The sequence below is a fragment of the Rutidosis leptorrhynchoides genome, chromosome 3 (genome assembly GCF_046630445.1).
Source record: "Rutidosis leptorrhynchoides isolate AG116_Rl617_1_P2 chromosome 3, CSIRO_AGI_Rlap_v1, whole genome shotgun sequence".
In the NCBI taxonomy this organism is placed as follows: Eukaryota; Viridiplantae; Streptophyta; class Magnoliopsida; order Asterales; family Asteraceae; genus Rutidosis; species Rutidosis leptorrhynchoides.
Genome location: NC_092335.1, coordinates 462,672,961 through 462,698,568, shown reverse-complemented (window position 1 = coordinate 462,698,568; position 25,608 = coordinate 462,672,961). Strand labels below are relative to the sequence as shown.

The window sequence follows — 25,608 nt, the reverse complement described above, 5'->3', positions numbered from 1 at the left end:
GTGTCAAATAAGAGAAGATAGTCATATCCATCGTAAGAACGACATCTTGATGACCCTTTTAAAACAAAAAAAAAGCATACTTTCACTTAGAGTTTAACCATGGATTTTGGATATATTTCATATCCATATAAAATAAGATTTTTCACCAAAGGAAATCTTTTAATTCAAAGTTTAAGATAGGTTTTTAAAATTAAACCCAAAACAGCCCCCGTTCGACTAAGACGGCGTATATTCGATTTTAAGGTGTTCTTCGTGTTTACAAGTTTTATATCCTTATGTTAGCTTGAAATAATGTCATAATACATGTGTTGAAGTATTTTAAAGGACAAGTTAGAAGGATTAATTTTATTTGCAAACAAGTTTAGAAATAATCTAAACTATGTTCTTGTTGTTATTAGTTATAACTCAAAATAAGATAGCTATATGAATACGAATCGAATAAGATTATGAATAAGGTTACTACCTAAAATCAATTGAGTAAAGTTGCTGGAGAAATAAGAAGAATATCTTGAGTTCAAAGATACCCTTGATGGCTTGGAATTCTTGAAGTGTTCTTGATCAAGCTTTGTTATGATGATTATAACTTGAATTATGAGACCAATACTTGCTGAATTGAATGGAGGTTTGAGAGAGTGTTTGAGTATGTGTTTAGAGAATAAAATTATGTAGTTAATTAGAATAGAATGGATGGTTATTTATCCTACATGTTGGCATCAAAATGGGGACAACAACATGGCTCCATGGTTTGTAATTTTATGCATTTAGTCATACTAGTTTCCAAGCCATGGTTCCCACAAGTCTACATCATGTTTATACATGTCTCACAACTGATTGAGGGCTGCTAAGATCAATGATTTGGTATGTATATACCTATAGTAAATACGTATAGAAGCTGGGTATTATACGGGTACAAATACCGTATGAATACGAATAGGATTTTTGATAAAATTGAATGAGAAAATGAGTATAGCTATCTTTATTGAGTATAAATATATTGATATATATTATTAAGTCTTTCAAAAGTATATTAATACATATTAATACAATACATATACATACATTTTAATTTAGAAGTTATTACAACGTTAATCGTTATATATATATATGTATATAGTCTTGAAGTCTTTAAGTTAGTAATCTCATTTTATGTATATAACCAATTGTTATTATATATAATGAGATGAGATACTTAAATATCATTTTAACAAATCATAAGTATATATATATATATATATATATATATATATATATATATATATATATATATATATCCATATATACATCATTATATAATTATTTCAAATTATGATGTTCGTGAATCGTCAAACAGACTGGGTGGTCAAACATTTGCATAAAATCTATTCCAAATATATATATCTTGACAAGTTTGATTACTTAACATGTTGAAAACATTTAATTATGTAAATATTAATCTTCAATACATTAGCGAAAAAATCCGGGTCGTTACAATTAATAATAATAATGATAACAATCATAATAATACTAAAAATCACGATTTTACTAGTAACTATAAAAATGGTAGTAATAATAGTAGTTTTAATAAAAATGATAGTTTTGCTAATAATGATAAAGTAAACATGATAGTTTTAGCAAAAATAATATTTTTACTGATAATGATAAGTTTAATAATAATTATAACTTTAATAGATACTTTAAATGATCGTATTTATAATAATACTAATAGTATAATACTAGTACTAATAATGATAATAATAATATTATTAATATTTATGAGGTGATACTAATAATACTTAATACTAGTAATAATAATAATCATATTATTATTGTCTGTAATAATAATAATAATTAACATAATAACAACAATAATTAATAACAATAACAATCAATAATAACAATAATAATAATAATAATAATAATAATAATAATAATAATAATAATAATAATAATAATAATTATTATTATTATTATTATTATTATTATTATTATTATTATTATTATTATTATTATTATTATTATAAATAAAAATGAGAAAAACTACCTTACAAAGAAAAAGTTTCCAAAAAAAAAAACTTCCCACGCCCAGGCTTGAACCCGTGACCTCCAGCTCACCCGAACACACACTCAACCACTCGACTGTATCTGTCTTTCTGAAATAATATGAATTCCAAATTTCTTTAACTAATTTTCTGTTTTACTTCCTTTCTTCCCCATCAGTTTAACTAATCGACCAAAGTTCAATCCCATATCATCAATGAATCAACGGATTTTATAACATTTAAACTAATGTAAGATTACTAGTTGTGACTAATCAACTCAATTAAAACAGAAATTGAAAAAAAAGAAAACTGTAACAGCACTTTTGACTCCTCAAGAACTCAAACATCAAAATTCGATTTTAATAGAGTTTTAGACCCCGATCATAACATGAAAAAGATTCTAAATGGTTGTTATAAACTATCTAAATCATCAATTAAACTTAAAACTTTGAAACAAATTCTAATTTCACCATGAACACCTAGTTTGACTTTTTGAAAATAAAGCTTTGACTCCAGAATTTGAATTCGATAATAAGAATTGGAAGTTAAAACTTTCCAGATAGTTTGAGTAGAAGATTTCAAACATGACTACATTTATAAATTTTAAAAATCAATACGAAATCCAGCCTTTTATCGTTTGGGTTCAAAACAGAGGTTAACGAGCTGTATAAAAAAATTCTTTTAATTTAACAGGTTATCTCAATTAATGACAGTTATGTTTGATTTTGAGGGTGGAGAACTTGGGTGAATTAATCCATAATAATAAGATGTCAATTGTTTTATAGCGTGAATGGGTTCGACAGGAATCTTCAAGGACAGAAAAAAAAATAAAAGAAATAAAACTCTGAGTGGGATTGCTAACAGAATTTGACCTCATATGTGACTTTAATCGATTTGTAATCCAGTTTTAGAGACAAGAAATCAATCTCCTACAGTTATGAAAAGGATATGAAACATAATACGTTTTTATCTTATTTATTCATTTATATACCGTATTTATATACATATTTATTTATATACTAGTGTATATATATACTGTATCAGTATTTATTTATATATATCTGATGTATATCCGTATTTGTATATCTGTATATCTTTATGTATAATAAATATTAATAATTACTAAATACAAATATATTAATAATAATAATTCTAATAATATTAAAAATACTAAGAATAATAATAATAGAATTAATAATTAATAATAATAATATCCAACTAACACTAGTAATAATAATATTAATGATAAAAGTAATAAAAGTATTGATAATAATAAATTTAAACAAAAATGTGAATTTTTAGTAATAACAATAATAATAATCCTATTAATAACTACAAATATAACTTTACTACAAATTATAATAATATTACTAATAATGATATTCCTAATAATAACAATAACAATAATATTGGTAATATTAATAATAATATAACAAATTAAATGTATCAAATTTTCATATCTATCTATTATAATAAATTTAATATATTAATCATACATTTTGTTAAATATGTAATACTTATTTTATAACATATTTGAATATTAATATTATATATATATATATATATATATATATATATATATATATATATATATATATATATATATATATATATATATATATATATATATATATATATATATATTACAACATACATATAATATTACAACATATATATATATATATATATATATATATATATATATATATATATATATATATATATATATATATACAGATTCATTCTAATAATAGTTTAGTTGTTTTTGTATATTATTTTATATTTTCAATTAAAATGATTAAATCGTATCTTATTAATTAATATATACACTTATATTTGTATTTATATAATTTATATTTTTATTAACAATAATTATTCGTGAATCGTCTGGATTAGTCAAAGGTAATTGAATATACGAACATAGTTTTCAAAATTTTCGAGACTCAACATTATAGACCTTGCTTATCGTGTCGAAATCGGTCGTCACAGTATGCAATGTTTTGTGTTATATGTGATATAATGTATTGATTCTTATTATGTTGAAATCGATTCTTATTTATGATATAGATCCAATGTTATTGGAATATTAATCGATTTTGAACACATTTGATTGAAGGTAAGAAACACGTGTTTAAAAATATATATTTTGTTGATTCTGGGTTATTTTGTATTTTTGATATTGACTTGGCATTATAAAACTGTAGGACGATGTATATAGACCGATGAGTTTGTACCATATTATGTTGGTTTTCATACGAAACACATGATTCGAGTATACCTGCCGATTTACACATTTTTGCAAGCAAGTAGTTCGAATCTCGATCATCCATATGAATATTTGTAATGCAATTAAAAATTACCATAGTAGTATCTGATTAATTCATGGTATTCTATAATTATCTATCATTAATATTGTTAATTTGGGTAAGTTGTTAAAAATATTAATATAAAAGTAAAAATTTCTCAATAAAAAAGAATATCATTTTTTACTTTGCTCGAGAAAGTAACATGATTTCAATTTAATGCAACATGAGAATTATGATTTGAGAAAAAGTTAAATAAAGGTATTATTTGTCCATCTACATAGGAGCTACGTCACCGAATTTGATGAGGCGTTGCCATGTCATTGAAATTTCTGGCACCACGTCATTAAAATGTTCGACTAAAACATTTTCCAGCTGAAAAGCCAATTTTAAGGCGATAGTCATCAAAGGTGGTTTGATGACGTGACACCATCTTATCAGATATATAATTTTTTTTTTGCAAAAATATTAATATTAATATGTATATAAATAAAAGAACCGAGGTTCCGGTGGTACAACATTAAACAACATTAAACAGATCATAACGATCTCTAGAAAAACTATGTTCGTTCTAGACAATATGAACGACACATAAACACTATAAGAATTACAACTGAAAAGTCAAACCAACGACAACCCACCAAACCTAAGCCTAAAACATAAACACATAAACACATAAACCCGATCCCGAATTCAACCCCGCAACAACACTCCTCAGAAACCGCAAATCCCAACCAATCACCGGGCAACCCAAGAACACCAACCCGAAGCCTATTTATCGAAGTCAACTAAGTCAACAACGCCATCAACAACATCGAACCTGTAAAAGACCCGACGACGAGAAAGATGGAGTGAATGAATAAAACCAACACCTACTGAACAGAACCAAAAGCCGAATCAAACCATCTCATCAGATTCGATGACATATAATATATATGGAATTATGGATGCATATATGGATGCACATGTGAACCCATACTAATTTTATTGAAACTCTTTTCCAAAAATTTTAATCATCTTTTGCGCTAAATAAATATCATGTTATCATTTTGGGCAAAATGAATAACAATATATTCATTTTGTTGAAATTTTTTGATTTTATGTTGCATATTACTCCATTTTTAATTATTACCTACGGTATTAATTAAGGAGTAGTATTAATTTTTGCGATAAACAGTTAAACTTTAATTTTAATCAAAAAATATTAAAGGAAAAAAGAAAAAAAAACTAATGCGGAGTAGATTTGTATATCATCATTTCATCACTCACTCATTACTTGCAATCAAAGTTAAATCAAACTAAATTAGATCAAATCAAATTTGTATCATCATTTGTTTCTCTCGTTCTGAATAACGAACTCAATCACACTCAACAATTTGTTCAGCCGAACAGACAAGATCTCATTCAAAACCCTAACAATCAAACAATTTCTTCGATTTTATGCTCAATTATAATGAATTTGTTATAACAATAACCCTAAGTACGACATTATAAAGGATAAGAACACGTAAGCTAGGGTTTTGGTTTGATATAATTAGGGTTTGATTGAATGGCGTCCCAAGGATGGAGGGATGCTTACAGGGGGATGTCAAGTGATAATATAAAAGGATTAATTTTAGCATTGTCCTCTAGTTTGTTTATTGGCGCCAGTTTCATTGTTAAGAAGAAAGGTCTAATTAAAGCTGGTGCTTCTGGTACTAGGGCAGGTATATATCATATATTTTCATCCAATTCAACACAAATTAACCTCTATTGCTTTAGCTATCTTGAATAATACATTGTTTACTCTGCTGCTTTTGAAAATGTTCATTCCTTATGGATCTGTTTCCTATGTATGTAGGTCTTTTGTATTGCCTTAGTTATTATGGTTATGGTTATGGTTATGGTTATAATATGTTGCTTTGATCCAAGTTAATTTTGCTTATGAAGCGGTGGAAGTTTGATGTTTGTGCTGTTGTAACACGTGTAATTGTAACTTTTTTTGAGTTAAAACAGCAGATGTTGGCATTGAATTCCTTGCGCGCACCTCATGTATTAAGATAGCTGAATCTAATGATTATGTAATAAGAAAGGTATGGCTTTGTTAATTGGTTGTGTTATGAGAGAGTTCGGTGTAATCTAACTATTATAGGAATGATCAATACCTTTATTCATTGATAATAGTTTTTGATGTATTTAATTCTTGTGGAAGGAGAAGAGGTAGTGAAGTTGGCCAGTTAGACTCTTACATGATTGAAATTTGTAGGCGTATCTTTTTATTTGATTGCTATTGGATGATAAATCGTTCTATTTATATGTGGATTCATAATGTTTTTTTTATTAGGGTGAGAACTGATACCATTAAGATGAATATTAATAGGCGAGTAACATCTTTACCTAAGGTGAGGAGTAAAAACTAGTATTTTATTGTCTTGGTATTCTGCAAATGATGATTACGACGTCCACCTATATATAGCTAGTACTTTCAATTTCTCGTTGGTGCTTTTCAAAATATCTTTGGTATTTATTGATGTTTGAGGCTTCATTTAGCGTGCCTCGTAACGATGTCGGGCATGATAAGAGAGAACTACCACCTTTCCACTCCCATGATGCAGTGTAAATCATCTAATGGACATGATGATGTGATGCCGTAAATTGCTAGTATCTTATATTATTATCTCTTTTTTAACCATCCCAGCATAACCTAATAGCTGGTCCCTAATATCATCACAAGAGGGCCACGTTAAGCCTCACTAGCATACCTTGGGGTTGCAGGTGAAACGGTCTCGGGATAACTCGGTTAGGCCGTATTCCTCGGTAGCTAAACAGGGAAAACCTTATGTGTTTTACCCTATATTAGCATGTTTTTGTATGTCATGGATTTTATATATTACATATAAGTACAATTGGCATGCATGTGTGTCAGCCTCTTATTAGTCTCACAAAAATGTGACCTTTATGTCAGGGGTTGGAGGATACTCATACTTATTGGAGCCTTTATGGTGGGTAGGCATGATAACGAGTGAGCTTTCCTGTCCCTTTTTACATAATAGCGTATCGCTTACTCATATATGACACATATGACATAAATCATGTTTCCATGTTTACATATTTATGTTTCAACAGTGATTGTTGGTGAAATAGCAAATTTTGCAGCTTATGCATTTGCACCGGCTATCCTGGTCACTCCTCTTGGGGCGCTAAGCATTATAATCAGGCATGATTGAGAAGCATTTTCTTTTATGTTCACCCTATCCACACACACACACACACACACACACACACACACACACACTTAATTATGACATGTAAACCTCATGCCTTATTGTAGTGCTGTGCTTGCATATATCATTTTGCGAGAGAAGCTACATATTTTTGGAATTCTTGGTTGTGCACTATGTGTTGTTGGTTCCACTACGATCGTTCTGCATGCTCCTCAAGAGCGTCAGATTGAATCAGTGACAGAAGTATGGGATCTTGCTACAGAGCCAGGTAAATTTTTGCTCGCTTGATAAAATGTTTTTTATTTTTTGTATTGAAGTGTTGTATGTTTTATTTGTAATATTATCAATTCCAACCCATATACTTATGAATGATCTGATTTGAATCATGTTTTAACTCATCTGGTAAATAGAAAAAGACCCGAAAAGGGAACCAGGTAAATGGTTTGAGTGTGGAAAGTTGCCCAAAGTTTGTTTTAATGAATAGATGCTCCAAATTTGTTTTTATAAAATTCATAGATGATTTTTGTAATAAATGTGTTTTTTGTTATCATATATGACACATAGTTAGGAGTGAAAAAATGGACAAGAATGTGTTTGTGGCTTCTGACCTGACCCGTTTAGACCCTGTACCCAACTCGGAGCCCTGGCTGTGTTGTACGTTTACCATTTACTTAAAAGTAGGTCAAATTTTGTTGATATTCTCTCTTCAAGGGTCAAATAGGTAAAACTTGATAACTTGGCCGGATATAAAAAGCATTGAAATTGGCTCAAAGTCTATTCAGATGCTGACACCTTTTAACATACTTTATCAAAGAAACTAGTTATTATTTGACACTGTAGTTTTTGTAATCGTATGTGATATCTAAAAAAAAAAAAAGGACCAAAGAAGCAGTGCTTCAACGGTACCCGTCCCTTTGAAGCTGGGGCCCCATGTTTGGAAGCTTTACACAAAATGGCGCAGGTTCGAGTCCCGGGGGGAGCAATTCCCTCGGAGTATGCCTTCGGGTTAGGCTCGTGCTTGCCACTCATGGGGTATTCGGTGGAGGTGATTTACAGGCATCCAGCTATTACGGGGTTGGCTTGGTGGGTTGCCAAAGGCAACACAGGGTTAAGGTGTCCCTGCCAATCTACACTTTTACACAAAAAAACAAAAAGGGTTAGCGGTTCAACTCGACCTGTTTTGGCCTTTAAAACAACTCATTTACCCAACACACACACACACACACACACACATTTTGCCCGTTACAAGTAATTATATTTTTTCATAATGTGCCTTCTTTTGGCATGTTCCTATCCAACCAGTATCTTCTTTTCTGCAGCTTTCGTTATATACGCGGTGCTGGTTTTGATGGCTGTTTTCATAATAGTGTTCCTCTATATCCCATTATATGGTCAGACACACATAATGTGCTATATTGGAGTATGTTCGCTAGTAGGCTCTTTATCGGTATGTAACTTTAATCAGGTGCTTTTCTTCATGATATTGCCATGGTACTTCAATTTATTAAAAATCAATTTAAGGTTGTCTGTTTCACAGGTCATGAGTGTAAAAGCTGTTGGTATTGCTCTGAAGCTTACTTTTTCAGGAATAAATCAGCTAATATACCCACAAACGTGGGTTTTTACCTTCATTGTTCTCCTTTGTGTCATCACTCAAATGAATTATCTCAACAAGGTAACAACCCTTCTTTTTTACTATAATTTTTACTGTATATTTATTTTGGTTCACATGTTTATGGAGGGTGTTAGAAAGATAAATTAGGTGGGTTGGCGCATTGGGTAGCGAGTCTAAACGGATATTAGTGCATATCGCATTTACAGATACGTGTTTGTATGCTTACAGATCCTTTATTACTACACCGTTTGTATCTCAAGTGGCGTCAAATTATGATGTGTACTAACACTTTGGCTTAAATTCTGGCTGCAGGCGCTTGACACATTTAACACTGCTGTTGTCTCCCCCATATACTATACAATGTTCACATCTCTTACTATATTGGCCAGTGTGATCATGTTCAAGGTATTATTTAAGAACGTTTGGTTTATTTAGAAGTGGAATATTGGGTTGGTCAGTTTGGTTGGATGGCAGGTAAGAAACATTTTTTCAATAGTTATATCATAAAATAGTTTAATGTTTCCAGTAAAATGATTTGGGAGGTTATATGCATTGGAAAATACAATTTGGTACTTTTTGCATAACTTCTTATTTTGCTTGGAAGCTATCTATTTTCTTTGCGAAATTTTGAATTGTTTATTTTTTATGTATTATTTTGCGAGATTGTTTGACTTAATGATAAATTTATGTTTTTGAAAATAAAGTTTTCAATAAAAGGATTTAGTAAGGTAAGCATTAGAAAATACACTTTGGGTGACTTTCAACCCTTTTGACCAGTTTACTATTAAACTCCCGTTTGACCCTTTAGAAATAATACATAAAGTTCCCAGGTGGAGTTACTCTAGTTTTATCATAAAGTTCCTTTCTTGTTACCAGGATTGGTCCGGGCAGAACCCTACCCAAATTGTCACTGAACTGTGCGGGTTTGTGACAATTCTTTCTGGAACTTTTCTTCTTCACAAAACTAAAGACATGGTTGATGGTGCGCTTTCTTGTCTTATCGGTATACTTGGCAATTGAGACCCATACTCTCAAATTTGGGTCAAATGGGTCAAGTTTTCGGGTCAATTGGGTCTTGAAAAAAAATAGGCCTGACAATGTAAACCAAAACCTAAAAAAAGGTCCGTTGAGTTTTTCTTCAATCTATTGGGTCTTATACAAAATATAAAAGAACGGGTCAAATGGGTTTCAAATCCTAAAGTTCAATAAATAGAGACAGGTCTAATGGGTCTTGTGAATGGGTCAAATGGGTCGAGGATAACAAGATTCATTCGTCAATCATTTATGAAATCATTAATGGTTATCTAAATTATTATGTATATTACGGAGTAATAACTAAAACAATATAATAAATGTAAAAAATCAAATGTAAAAGTATTTGACATGTTTGCACCTATTTGACCCATTACCCGTTTTGACCTGTTACCCAAACCGACCCAACCTGACCCGTTTTGACTCGTTTGAAATTTTTACCCGTTTGACCCATTTCAATCTAAAAGCGTGTTGACCCGTTACCCAAACCGACCCAACCCGTTACCTAGACCGACCCAACCCGTTTGCCAGGTATACTAGTTATATGTTTGCTGTTTAGACACAAATGGGGATTTTATATTTAATCAACTGCAGGTCCATCAGGCCGACTATACAAGCACATAACAGAAGAGGATGATCAAGAAGGCATCCCGTTAAGACGACAAAATCTAACAGTTTGAGATCTCCATAATCACATTTTATGTCAATCTTGATTCATTATTGAGGTTAGACTCGTAGACCATACTCGATCATATCTCGTGTTTTTACCGAGCATGTGATTGCATTTTGGTACAACAGGAAAGTTAGGAAATTTATTTTCTGGTGTCTTCTTTAGCTAGGAAGGAATCAGTTTTGGGCGATTTTTTCATGTAACTGTAAGCACATTAGTTTAATACAAAATGCATCTTTATTTCGTTGATTCTTCATCTTGCAAACTAGGTTTACATGTATGTTCTTTGCTGAATTAGATCTTCTCATTAAGAAACGTACTCAAGAAGATAACAGATTTGCGGTTGACGTTCCCTGGCTTGATTTAATCCCAACTAGAGGTGTAGGTTGGGTGATGGCTTAATGTTGAGTCTGGTTGCCTTTTTTTTTTTTTTTTTTTTTTTTTTTTTTTTTTTCCCTTAGTCATGGTCATTCAGGGTATATAGTCGGAATTTGTGGAATGTTATCATGTCATGTTTAGAATGTTTAACCCTACTTTTTGTCCAAAACTCCTATAAATAGTTAGTATGTTGAATACAGTCAAAACAATTAATGTTACTACAGTATCATCCAATTTTGTTCTTTTATTTTTATTTATTTTTTATTTTTTTGATAAAGCAATTTAGGAGGTTATTTGAATCAAAATTATATATGGGTGATTGTTGACACGTTTGACCCATTTTCTTCTATTAAACCAATTTTTTTTTTTTTTTTTTGACCCCTTTACCAGTTTGAGATAGTATAAACTTAAACGTATCAATTAAAACAGTGATGTATAAAGCAAGTACTTGCACTTTGCATCCATCTTGAGGCCTGGCGAACTTATTTTTGGTCATCGACTTATATTTCTTCAAGTCCAAAAGTGAAATGTTGTTACTGGAATCTGGTATGACCCGGAATAAGGTAGCTCTATTGTCGTTTGAGGATTGGATATCCCGTTTCTTGAATAATTCAGAGCAATGTTAATGCGGACTAAGGATCGTTGCTAAAACAATAAGAACAAGGTAAACAAAAAAACCTTCACGGTTTCTTTACATGCTACGACCTTCAACTTTAATTCACTAATCAAAAACTGAGTTCTTTCAAGACAAATTATAGAATATAAATATTAAAAATCCTGACATGGAAGACAAGATAAACATAAAAAGGAAACAAAATAAACTAAAAGAGACAAGTAAATAAACTAAAAATATGCAAAGATTCTTCCTTTGACAACACGAAACTTCCATCTCATCCTACACGCTTCTTGAACCATCCACCGTGTAAGCATCATCCTCCCCTTTTTCGAAAAGACTCGTCCTCGAGTCTATAACATTGTCACTATCACTGACATATGGGGACAAATTAACAACATTAGTGGTGATGACAACTAACCGCTCTCCTTCCTTCATGTCATCAAACACCCGAAGTTGTGAAGATGCAGGAAACATGGCAGAACACTCAACGCACCAGGAATCCATCTTTTATCTCTTTCTTAATCGAGGAATTATTTTTCAATTGCTTCATATCATCAGCCATAGAAGGAACTTCCTGAGCATTTTCACATTTTGATTCGAGATTCTTCTCCCTAGCTTAAGCTCGGGTAACATGATTCTCTTTATTAGTAACTACCTTCAACTCGATGTCATCATCAAATTTAAAAAGGAAAAGAGTTCCTCACCATGAGTATCATAGATGGGTTTGGTATCTCCTTCTTCCTCCCAATCGATGTCGTAAATAGGCTCAGTATCTTCATCCACACAAGGTTTGAGAACGTACTCCATGTTAAAAACTTGATCAACTGAATCAAGAAAGTCATCCGATTGAGTTTCTCCCGAAAATACAGGATTTTCAAGCTTCTATATTATGGAAGAGATTTTTCATGTATTCCAACTCCTAAATCATGCGGTTCAGTCTCCCGATCTTAGCATCACAAGGATCACTATCACTACCGATGGTGTTGTGCAACATACATCTTTTACCCTCTAAATTTATATATGATTCAAACACTACAAATAAGCACACACAACTAACGAGCACTTAGAACCCGGTTATTATAGCACTTTAATGTAAGTATTCTTATCAAGTTCGTCCCAAGAGAGCGGTGTATGTGATGACCCGGGAATTTCCGACCAAATTTAAACTTAATCTTTATATGATTTCGACACGATAAGCAAAGTCTGTAATGTTGAGTCTCAAAAAGTTTGAACTGTTTTCATACATGCAATTACCCTGCGACTATTTCCGACGATTCACGAACAATTATATATATATATATATATATATATATATATATAAATGTAAGGATATATTATAATTGAAAATAATAAAATATAATTAAATATGTAAAACAAAATACAAAATAATTATGTCGTAATTTAAAATGAATCTATATCTAAATAAATATAAATTCTATGTATAATTATTATTAAATGTATAAAGTAAATATATATAATGTATATATGTTATATATTATTAGTAAACATCACATAAGTAATAAATTGTAACATTAATATATTAAAAGTAATTATAAGTGAAAATATAGTGGTATTATTATTACTTTCGTTATTATTAATATTAATATCAATATTAATGTTATTAATATTATTTAAATATAATCTAATGATATAAATTTGATATATATATATATATATATATATATATATATATATATATATTGATATAGTATTAATATCAATATTATTATTAATAATATTAGTAGTATTAGCATTATTGTTATTAACAATAGTATTGTTATACATGCTATAATAATTGTTATCGTTGCTAACATCATCATTATTATTATAATTAGAAGTAAGGTTGCAATTTTAAATATTATGATTAATATTAGTAATAAATATTATTAAACACTAAAAAAAATAATTAATATCATAAGATTATTATTATCATTGTTATAATTATTATTATAGTTTTTATTATTTACTAGAAAAAGGAGCCCGCGCGATGCCGCGGGGTCTTTGGGTTGCGTATTCATAATTAACGGAGCGTATTATAGGTGTGTATATGTATTGAATATAGTCCGATGTATTGAGCGTTTTTTTAAGTGTCCGTTTCGCGTATAGGTAGTCCCGTTGTGTTCGTAAGATTTTTTTGAGTTGAACGGTGGGCTCGGAAAAGTTTAACTCGCACCGAGCAAGAAGATAGGACCCGCTAAAAATTAGGGTGGAAGTTGTTTCTTTTTTTTTTTTTAATAAAATTGTATATTTACTTTTTTTACCCCTGAGAAAATGTAAATTTGAAGGGTCGTTGTGTAATTTGAGGTAAAGGTGAGGGGCCGATTGCAGTGTGAACGCAAAGTGAAAACTACAATGCTAAATAATTGAATCTACAAAATTTCTCATGAGTTTTAGTATATAGGGGTAATTATTAATGTTAGTATTATTATTATTGATATAATTATTGTTATTATTATTGATATTATCATTATTAAGATTAGTATCTTTAATATTATTATTATTTGTATTCTTATTAAAAATTAATAATATTAACAGATTTTTATTAATAGATTTACATTATTAATTTATATTACAGAATTTAATATAATAAACATATAAATAATTGATATATATACGTAACATTAGTACAGATATATCTAAACCTGATTTAAAACGCGTGATAAATAATTTCCTATCACTATCCGTTATCTGTTACAAAAGGATCAAACAAATAACTACAATTCAATTAACAATCACTTTCACCTTTTTAAATTTTCTTCTGATTTGATTTCTTTGTCGACCATTTGCATACAACGATACAAATTCGTGAATCAATTAGTGTTCTCATTATCAACATCACATATCAATTAAACACTTGCATCGATTTAATATTAAACAGAAAGGGGCAAGAACGAAGGTCGTTCTCTATCTTAATTCATTTTCACAATTGCTTAAATTCGAATTCCATTTCAAAATTTGTAAATGAGGAGTTGTTATAAATCTTTTATTCAAACTTTCTGTAAATTCTCAAGTCCCAATTTCTCATATTGAATTCAAATTTACGAAGTCAAACTTTAATTTCAAAAAGTCAAAGAAAGTGTTCATCTTAAAATTTGTAATTGTTCCAATGTTTTAAGTCAAATTGATGGTCCAGTTAGTTTCTAATAACGATTTAGAAACTTTTTCATTTAGGAATCATGATCTGAAACATTTTGAAATCGAAATGGGAGGTTGAGTTTGATAGCGTGTTTAAGAGTTGCTTCAGTTATTTTATTTTTTTTTTATTTTTTTTTTCTGTTTTGATTAATTCCAATCATCATTTATAAAGGTTACTGATGCGTTTAAAAATCCTAAATTAAAACATAGAAATAGATGTTACTCTAGTGTTGATTTTCTGGTCGTTTTTGTTAATGAAGAAGAAGAAAGAAAAAGGGAAACAGAAGAGACGGTTTAAGTAATTCAGGGTCTGGGTTTGGTTAGATAAAAAGAGACAGATGAATGGTAGAGGGTGTATGTGGGTATTCGAGAGGTCGGGGGTTCGAGCCTGGGAATGGGCTGTTTTTTTTCTTTTTTTGGAAACTCATTCTTTTAAGGTAGTTTTTAGTTATTATTATTATTATTATTATTATTATTATTATTATTATTATTATATTATTATTATTATTATTATTATTATTATTCTTATTATTACGATTATTATTGTTATTATTATACTTATTATTGTTATGTTATTATTATTACTTATTATGTAACAACCCAAACCATACCGCGTATAAAACCCCGTTAAATTTCATGACAAAAAAAAAAAATTTGCTGACTGACCCATTTGCGCGGCGCGCCGACAGGTTGCGCGGCGCGCAGAACCTGTCTGGCAGCCCGCTGTCCCGTTTTACTTAAAATGCCAAAATGTTTGACCCGTTCCCGACGTTTTTAGCCAAAACGCTTTTAACCATAAATTCATATATATAAAACTAGCACGTTTAATTAATAAAATTGAGTTTACGAAGTGGGTCCCACATTGACCCATTTTGCCACCTTAAGTACCGAAATACAACATTTGACCAAAAGACTTTTAATACAAACAAAGCCGAGCATGGCGATTGGGGATACACTACCCAATCCTAAACGATCCAAAAGCAAGTCACTAAAGCAACTATGCAAGTCTTCTAGTCCTCGCGCTTACCCGAGCCACCGTCCGCATCGTATCTATAAAAATAATCAACAACGAGAGGGTAAGCTAGTGCTTAGTGAATGATAATATACTACATACATATATATGTATAAAATGAATACGTCACACAAAACAAATACCGCATACCGAAGCATCCAAGTATAAAGCGTCTACACTAAGCATACCGAACGATCTAAGCAACGAGCTAAAGATACAACACAAAAGATAGTCCACCAACGACAAAGTAAACATCGCCAAATAGCTACACCCGGAGGGTTAGCTACAACACAACAACACATTAATATATATATAACAATATAAACGAACAAGGTTAACCCCTTAACCTCAAACACACGAACATTGGCCGAACAACCCGAGCCTTGTGAATCCGCACAACCCGAAATTCACTTCTCAACCATAAGATGACCGAACAACCCGAGTCATCATGAATCCGCACTACCCGAGATTCATTACCTCCAATAAGGTGACCGAACAACCCGAGTCACCATGAATCCGCACTACCCGAGATTCATTTCACAATACTAAAACCCACGGTCACGGGATTATAAAATCCACCACACAACCATATCAACCCTTCGCCATTAGGGTTATAACAACCAAATCACAACCAAGTGTGATAACGTGCACACAAACGTGTACTTCGCCAAAGATGGTCAACCAAGACGCACAAACGTGCCAATTGGACTCATACACAAGTCCTTCAAATCCACCTATATGTGAAGTGAGCTCTATAACCGAGAATCACCTCACCCGACCCGCACCCATCCTACACATACATATGCATATAGGATATTATCACTCACCTTGAAGTCTTGATGAAAGCTTCCAAATAATCTGCAACTCGCCAATGGAAAATACCTATTCCATTATCATAATTACAACAATACACTTAGAATGGATTCACAAATCAACCCAAATTGACACTTAGTGCAAATTTGACCCAAATGCACTTTCAAGTACAAAACGCGCCCAAAATTAACCAATAATCACTAACACAAGTGAGAATGGTCATAATATGCCAATTAAACCCGAACTCAAGTGTTAAACACGTGTCATACCCATTTTGACACTTAAACCCTAATTTTGACCCATAAAGGCCAAAATCTCATCCTTTACAAGTTTTGACACCAAAACACATTTAACTCGGTTCTATACTTCAACTTAATCCATTTTAAGTTTATAAACCTCATTAAATCGCCAATCGGGTCATAGTCACCACCAAACCCTAATTTGACCCAAAGTCAAAGTTAGTCAACCAAACAACCTCCAATGGGTTCCAATACTTCCATAATCACTAATCCAAGTGATTAAACTCATAATCAAAGCCTAATCAAGGCCAAACCGCCAACCAACCCAAAACCCACCAACAATAACTATAAGATCCGATTACTAGCTTCACTTAACCCATTTCGTCACTTAAAAGGGTTTTACAACTAATTAACTCAAAACCCTAACTTGAATATCAAATTAAATAAATGAAATTTGGAGTTTGAGCTTACCAATACTATCACCGCGTAGCCGAGAACGAAAGGAACAACTTTAAAACCCGAGCTTTTGCGAGAAATCCACTCCTTCTTCCCCAATCAAGCTCTCTCTCTCTCTAAACTCCCTTCTCTCTCTCTAGATGTAAGTGTGTGAGTGAAAGAGGTGAAAATGAAGATAAGATTGCCCATGGATCAGTTTTGTGGCTCAAAACCCGGCCACCAAGTGAAATACCCATTTTACCCTTTTTAAAACACTTAAAAGAAAAAGGGGTCTGCCAGCTCGATTCTGCGCGGCGCGCACCAGGACCGCGCGGCGCGCAACATGCCTGTTCCAGCTTCTTTTGCTTTTTAACTAATACAAATAGCCAATGCAACCAGAACTCGAATGTTATAAGTACATAAGTATGTAATATAAATATTTGGGTCTTACAACTCTCCCCCACTTAGACTCGATCACGTCCTCGTGATCCTCGTCACTTAACCCAACGGACCTCACCTCACGGTCCTCGACGTAAGTCCCAAACCGACTTTCCTAAGCAATTCTTTCCAACGAATCGCCTTCTACAACTTAATCGTCACCCGCGATTTCTCAAGTTCACAACCCGAGCACTAAAACCATGCTCTTACCCTAACATCGGGAAAACTCAACTAATCTCGTACCGGGATGTCAATCCCTTAGCATACTAATACCGAGTACAACTCTAAAAGCAACCAAGTCTCAACCTAAGGTCAACGACCCGAAACAATGAAGACCGAACCAAAAGAATCCTTACGGATACCACCAATCACGAATCATCCATTGTAGTGCGCAATACGACCCATATGCAACTACCGTAACAACACAATCCACGGTTAGAAACCGATAGCGCCCAAAGCGGCTATGGGAACACAAATCCCAAGGTGTACGAAATCGTCCATCGTCACACCCGTAACAAACATGTGAGCGAAACACGGCTATCGCATCACTAATCATACCACGTGGTCCTCACGACCCCACCATCGACGCATAAAATGACCGATAGTTCCCACAACATGGTCCTTACGACCCCACCATTGGTGTATCAAACAACCAATAGATTACAACTCAACATGGCCGAAACAACCCGAGCCAAAACACATATGGAGGATGGTCGAAACAACCCGAACCTTAGTGAATTCGCACAACCCGAAATCCACCAACCCAATCCATATATCTCACAACGAAATGACCGCACAACCCGAGTCATCGTGAATACGCGCAAACCGATATTCACTACCACCGCCACATAGTATAACCGAGGATGGCCGTACAACCCGAGCCTTAGTGAATCCGAACCACCCGACATTCACTACCTCAAACTATGAGCCCAACCAACAGGGACAATCGTACTACCCGAAATATTGTGAATACGAACAACCCGATATTCACGTCCCACAACACAACTCTCTTGATGAAGTCAGCGGACCCCGAAGGTCATGCTCCACCAATCTCAATACCGGATGAAGTCAGCGGACCCGAAGATCATGCTTCACCGATCTCAATACCACGCTCATGACGAAGTCAGCGGACCCTAAAGATCATGCTCCATCAATCACGTACTCCCATGATGAAGTCAGCGGACCCTAAAGATCATGCTCCATCACGTAACCATACTATAATGAAGTCAGCGGACCCGAAAGTCATGCTTCATTAATCCACAATACTACGATGAAGTCAGCGGACCCCGAAGGTCATGCTTCATCAACCACATACCATAATCGAGCAAGAACCACCTATATCAAACATAGGTACCGAACAAGAATTCTCCAAAAGAGAACCCGACACACACCTTCCTTAACCGAAGGATTTCACCTTGCTCACCAAACACGACCATTATCTCTCAACGAGGTTTACCACATTACCACCTCGGTGGTAATTCCAATCTAAACCATAAGTACAATTTATCCGAAATCGTATTCTACCACAAATCAACCAAAACTAGGTCTCGACAAAGTGTCCGGATCTACCAAAAGCATCATCCGAAATATCACACTAAAACTTCCTCGTGCAGGAGTGCGACTCCCCCACTTGGAACCACGTTCCTATATCACAACTCGTACACCCGTACGATGCTACCAAAGGTAGACTTTACCAACAATTGGGTACACACGACCCATCACCACACCTTGCTCTAATCTTGAGCACGCGAAGGATTTCAATCAATCCTTAAACACTTCGAACGAAAAGTGTATCACGATTACACAAACCATACCCTCGCAATTATCCAATTGCTTTAGTTTGTCAAGTTTCACCTAGTCACTCATGTACCTACGGGTTTCTCCCGGGACCCTAAGTACAATGTAACCACAACACAATCGGAGTCGACACCACGCTAGTAGGTATAAAAGAGGCACCTAATGTCGCGTCATAAAGACTCCATTACCAACACACATCGAGATTTTAAACACTCGATCTCAAAGGTTCCAATCACCCGGCGAACCTCATGGTTCATCACTTCAACACCAAAAGAGAACACGCGCTTAACAATCGAACACCAAAACCATTTCCGTGGCTTGTAGAAACATTTCCCAAATACTAAGGGATGCTTGGTTACACCAAGTCTTACGCCCTTTGTAGTGACCCGGAAATTTCCGATCAAATTTAAACTTTAATCTTTATATGTATCCGACACGATAAGCAAAATCTGTAATGTTGAGTCTCGAAAAGTTTGAAAACTATATTCATGTAATCAATTACCCTTTGACCATGTCTGACGATTCACGAACAAAAATGTGTAAATAGAAATGTATGTGTATGTACATATGTGTATTTTTTTTAAGCTAAGAAATATTGATAAAACATTTAAGAGCTTGGTGATACAAAAATAGATTATGAGATTATTATGTGACTCGAAAGCATTGAACGAATTAGTTGATATGAATATAAGCTACGAGATCTATTTTATGAACATAGAAATGCTATCACAGTAGTTAGTGAATAATACTTTACTTGAACGTATTTGTTCGATGTAAGTTTATCAATGAGATTAAATGATAATATCAAGTGATTGATTTATCAGGTACATTGAATTATAATTACGAGTCTTTGTTATGAGGTCCACTTGAATTAGAAAACTCTTACTTTTAACGGTATTCGGAATATTTAGTAAAGTGATTCCATGTAAGAACAAAAGTGTTATTATTGAGGATTAGACAGAGGTTAGCGGAGAGTCTCGTTTAATTATCAAAAGCGTACCTTGCAATGATTGACTTGTGTCACTTGGTAGGTTAATTATTTAGTTTTCTTAATATTGAAGACGTTTTACGATATAGATGAAACCTTTTAAAGAATGATTTTGAATATAACTAATTCTGGAAAACTAAATTATATTTATTCAATTTAGTACAAACACATTTTTTTTTCGATATAATAGAATTTGATTATAAAATATTTTTATGGATTTTCAATGATATAAAAATAAAAATAAATATAAAATAAAGATTTCTAATGAGCACCAAAAGACTACAACATTTCATCACAAGATTGAAAGTTAAAATGTTGGAAATCACTAAACCTGCGCACTTGCACGAGAAAAATCATAACTAAATCATACTGACTCGAAAAAGGGTGATTCCGGTGTCCAAACGACCGTAACTCAAAAATCTACAACTTTCATGAAGACACCATACACGAATCGTGTACCTATCTACACGAAACGTGTAATCTTGTGCCGACATATTTTGATGGCGGCTCACTATGCAACATGTTTTTAATTTTTATTAATATTATATTATATTATTATATTATTTATAAATCTATATATATAGGATCGATCATAATTGTTTTCTAACTATCTATCTCTCACACTCTCTCTATAATTATAGTTATTATTATTATTGTTAGTGTTATTATTATTATTATTATTAGTATTATTATACATAAAATACTACGACGAGGTCATGGGCGAGTTATTTCAAAACGGGTTTTATGAGCGGGATAGAGCTAAGGAAATTATGAGTTATGGTTATGGAGGTGATGGGTATTGTTCATGGGTATGCTTGTGAGGTTAAACTAGTGTTTGTCACCTCCATTGCGTCTACGTACCTTTCCTACAATATTGAACCTCAATATTGATACGTGAGTACTCCTAATTTAATTTTTACATACTAATAGTGTATCCCTGACTAGTGCTCGAGAAAATAGGATTATGCATGCTTGTAAATTTGATAGTGCCCTTAGATAGGTTATGCCGAATCTTAAAGGTTGTTATATTATAGTTGAAGGAAGATATAAGATTTGCATGTCCTTAAAAAGCTAGAAAAAAATTAAGAACTTTTCCTTTAGATGCCAAATAGATTTGATGGACGGATTAAAAGTTATAGTCAATTAAAATTTCGTAAAAATGATTATTATCGTCGTTAATATCGTTGTCTTAATTTTTTTTATCAAATTGTTATTATTCCAAAATAACACGACTGTTACTTATTATTATTATCAATACTATATTATTAACTAGAAATGTAATACAAATTATATAACTACCTTAATAGAATCTATCGCAGTATTTTTATGATATTAAATGAACTTTATAAGTTTTATTACTTAAGATATATAAAAGTATATTTTAATATAAAATTTTATTTATAAACGAATTATATTATTTACTTTATTAAATCTTTAAAAAAAAAATATTTTAAAAATATAAAACGACGATATTTAAATTATATAATAAAACATTTATAAAGTTTTGAAATCATTTGGAGTTAAACTAATTTTTGTCGACCTTTGCATACTAGACTCGAGCATTAGGATTGTGGTACACTATGACTTAACTTAATGTATTAGACAAATATTGACAAATACATAATTATATATAAATAATTTAGGTTCATGAATCCAAGGCCAACCTTACACTTGTTCAATGATGTTATATGTATTTTTACTACAAAATACAGTATGGTGAGTTTCATTTGCCTTTTTACCCTTTATATTTTTGGGCTGAGAATACATGCGCAATTTTTATAAATGATTTACAAAATAGACACAAGTACGTGAAACTACATTCTATGGTTGAATTATCGAAATCGAATATGCCCCTTTTTATTTAGTCTGGTAATCTAAGAATTAGGGAACAGACACCCTAATTGACGCGAATCCTAAAGATAGATCTATTGGGCCTAACAAACCCCATCCAAAGTATCGGATGCTTTAGTACTTCGAAATTTATATCATGTCCGAAGGAGGATCCCGGAATGATAGGGGATATTCTTATATGTATCTAGTTAATGTCGGTTACCAGGTGTTCACCATATGAATGATTATTTTTTTGTCTCTATGCATGGGACGTATATTTATGAGAACTGGAAATGAAATTCTTGTGGTCTATTAAAATGATGGAAATAAATGGTTATGATAAACTAATGAACTCACCAACCTTTTGGTTGACACTTGAAAGCATGTTTATTCTCAGGTTTGAAAGAGATCTTCCGCTGTGCATTAGCTCATTTTAAAGATATTACTTGGAGTCATTCATGACATATTTCAAAAGACGTTGCATTCGAGTCGTTGAAGTTCATTAAAGATTATTATTAAGTAAATGACAGATTAGGTCATTTATAGTTTGGATATTATGAAATGGTATGCATACATGTCAATTTTCGATGTAAAGAAAGATTGTCTTTTAAAAACGAATGCAATGTTTGTAAAATGTATCATATAGAGGTCAAATACCTCGCAATGTAATCAACTATTGTGAATCGTTTATAATGTATATGAACGGGTCCTTTCAGTTGGTATCAGAGCGGTGGTCTTAGCGAACCAGGTCTGCATTAGTGTGTCTAACTGATAAGTCGTTAGGATACATTAGTGAGTCTGGACTTCGACCGTGTCTGCATGTCAAAAGTTTTGCTTATCATTTCGTGTCGAAAATTACCTGCTTATCATTTTTAAGTCTAGACGCGCTTTCCTGCATTTATTGCATAATAGTGTATAGACGAATTCTTATCTTAGCATATCTGATACTGTGAACTTTGACTGACATTTTTCAAAGATTCTCCGTAATTTATGGGATTTTGGTATTATATATACATATGTAAATTATGTATAGAAAGATATCAAATCTAACTCCTATAATCTATTTCATATCAAAAATTCATTCCCTTGATCATACGAGATGGATCCCTCAACCAGTTCGAATTCCTCAGATTACGACAGCTATTCCGATATGGAGTCTCATTCCAGCTCCGAAAGCAGTATGACCGGAATAGATCAACCAATCAGTCATCACCTATTCTGGATGAAATGGGGATGGGTTCGTAGCCTCCTCAATTATTGGAGACAAGAAGAAGGTGATCCTTTCCATCCACCAAATTGCCCTATTGACAATGAACCTGAAGCACTTACCGGCGAACCTGTTCGAGAAACCATTTTCTCTCTCATCTCCAGAGTATCTCGTCACGATTATATACTACACCAAATTCTTGATTATATTTATCCGCTCGTCCGAACCGACGATCACCCCGGTGTAATAGAAGAAGTTAACGAGCTTCGCGCTCGGGTAGTGGCTTTGGAGAATACGGTGCGAAGGTTACAAACACCATCAGCAGCACCAGCAGCGTAACCAGTACCGCCAGTAACATCCACATCGCAAGTCTCAATACTAAAAGCACCAGCAGCATCACCGACATCAACATCAACCACCATTATTAACATCAACAGGATCATTACCACCACCAACAATCACATCCGCATCACACACCTCAATATCCCAATCTGTATATCGGATATCAACGTCACACGCACCAAAGATACCAAGGAGTACCAACAACAACAAACGATGAAGTATTGATTCATAACTTCATCGGAGAAACATTCTGTGGTGATTAGGTAATCTCTAAAGTTTTAGAGATTATCTATCTCAGCCTTAACCGTAAACCAGATGAGTGGACAGAGATGATAGAGAGAAGAACCAAAACCCTAACAAGACTGGTGCGTAAGGTACAAGCTAGATTTGTTTTACCAACATCATCAGCAGTACCAATAGCCTCACCAACACAGTCAATGCTATCAACATTGTTAGAATCGTCAGCACCTCTAACCTCACAAGTTTCGCCAATTCAAGAATCACTGTGGAAACCATTACAAATTAATAACAAGTATATTGTATCAACGAGTTATGAAGTATTAACTCAGTTCCTCCGAAGAATTTATATGTATATTCTATAAAAAAAAAATTTTTACCATAATAAATCTTTCTGTACTAAGCTATTATGTATGGAACTTAACTATCTGGTTAATTCATATTACTAATTTGCTATGATGTACATTCTTCGTTAACAATTTAATCATTGTTAACTACAATCTCTGCTTCAACTCAATGAATTTTATTTCATAATAAATCAAGTGTATCATTCAATAACATGTTTGATTATACACTTTCATCTTTGATATACCCGAAATTTACGGGAAAACAATATTCGTATCTTGCGAAGTTAGCAAGAGTTCCATGAGCATCAGCATGATTCACTAAGGAAATACATATAAATATTGAAGCATTGATTACATTAGTGAAATACTCCGCAAAGTTTATGTAATCTCTAATGTTTTAGAGAAAATTCATTTCTAATTCAATCCGAAAATCAAATGAGCTTAGTATGATATTAACTCATTGAATCTGTACTACATCTGAAGAAAATATACCCACATATATTTTCATAAAGATTGTAATGAGAATTCTTGTTCAAAATATTATTTGTGAAATTTTTTTTAACGGGTAGGTAATACCCGAGAGATATATAAAATCACAATTAATATGTTACATTCTTCAATTCTGATTCAATAGTCATCAACTAAACCAATATACATTCTTCTATAGAAATCAAAACAATCCTACTCATTCGAATCTAATTACATATTCTGATTTTGGGAATTTCAGAATTCAACTCGAGATACAACCAAAATCATCACTCTTAGATCCTTATATTTTTCAAAGCTATACTTTGACTTCAAAACTGTGATAGCACATCACTTTTAATCGTAACACACAAGATGGATATGAGAAATCATTCGGGATTTAGGACGATTTCATCATTTGGATATTGACTATGACAATCTGCAATCAAAACCCTCCGAAATTCTAGAAGACACTTCAAATAATAAAC

General features: G+C 32.5%; 1 protein-coding gene across 2 annotated transcripts; it reads left to right on the top strand.

The window, feature by feature from the left end:
• Positions 1-5,618: 5,618 nt before the first annotated feature.
• LOC139898056 (probable magnesium transporter NIPA4) lies at positions 5,619-11,254 on the top strand. Of its 2 annotated transcripts, XR_011776868.1 has the most exons (10): positions 5,619-6,027; positions 7,266-7,322; positions 7,427-7,517; positions 7,632-7,792; positions 8,844-8,971; positions 9,062-9,199; positions 9,452-9,544; positions 10,016-10,121; positions 10,766-11,046; positions 11,140-11,254. XR_011776868.1 is itself a non-coding variant. In XM_071880760.1 (9 exons), exons 1-9 carry the CDS (start codon positions 5,871-5,873, stop codon positions 10,849-10,851), a joined length of 1,017 nt encoding a protein of 338 aa, XP_071736861.1. In that variant the 5' UTR covers positions 5,619-5,870; the 3' UTR covers positions 10,852-11,084. The 2 variants fall into 2 exon arrangements, 1 of the variants encoding a protein (XP_071736861.1); XM_071880760.1 differs by lacking the exon at positions 11,140-11,254 and having other exon boundaries at positions 10,766-11,084.
• The last annotated feature ends 14,354 nt before the right edge of the window (positions 11,255-25,608 follow it).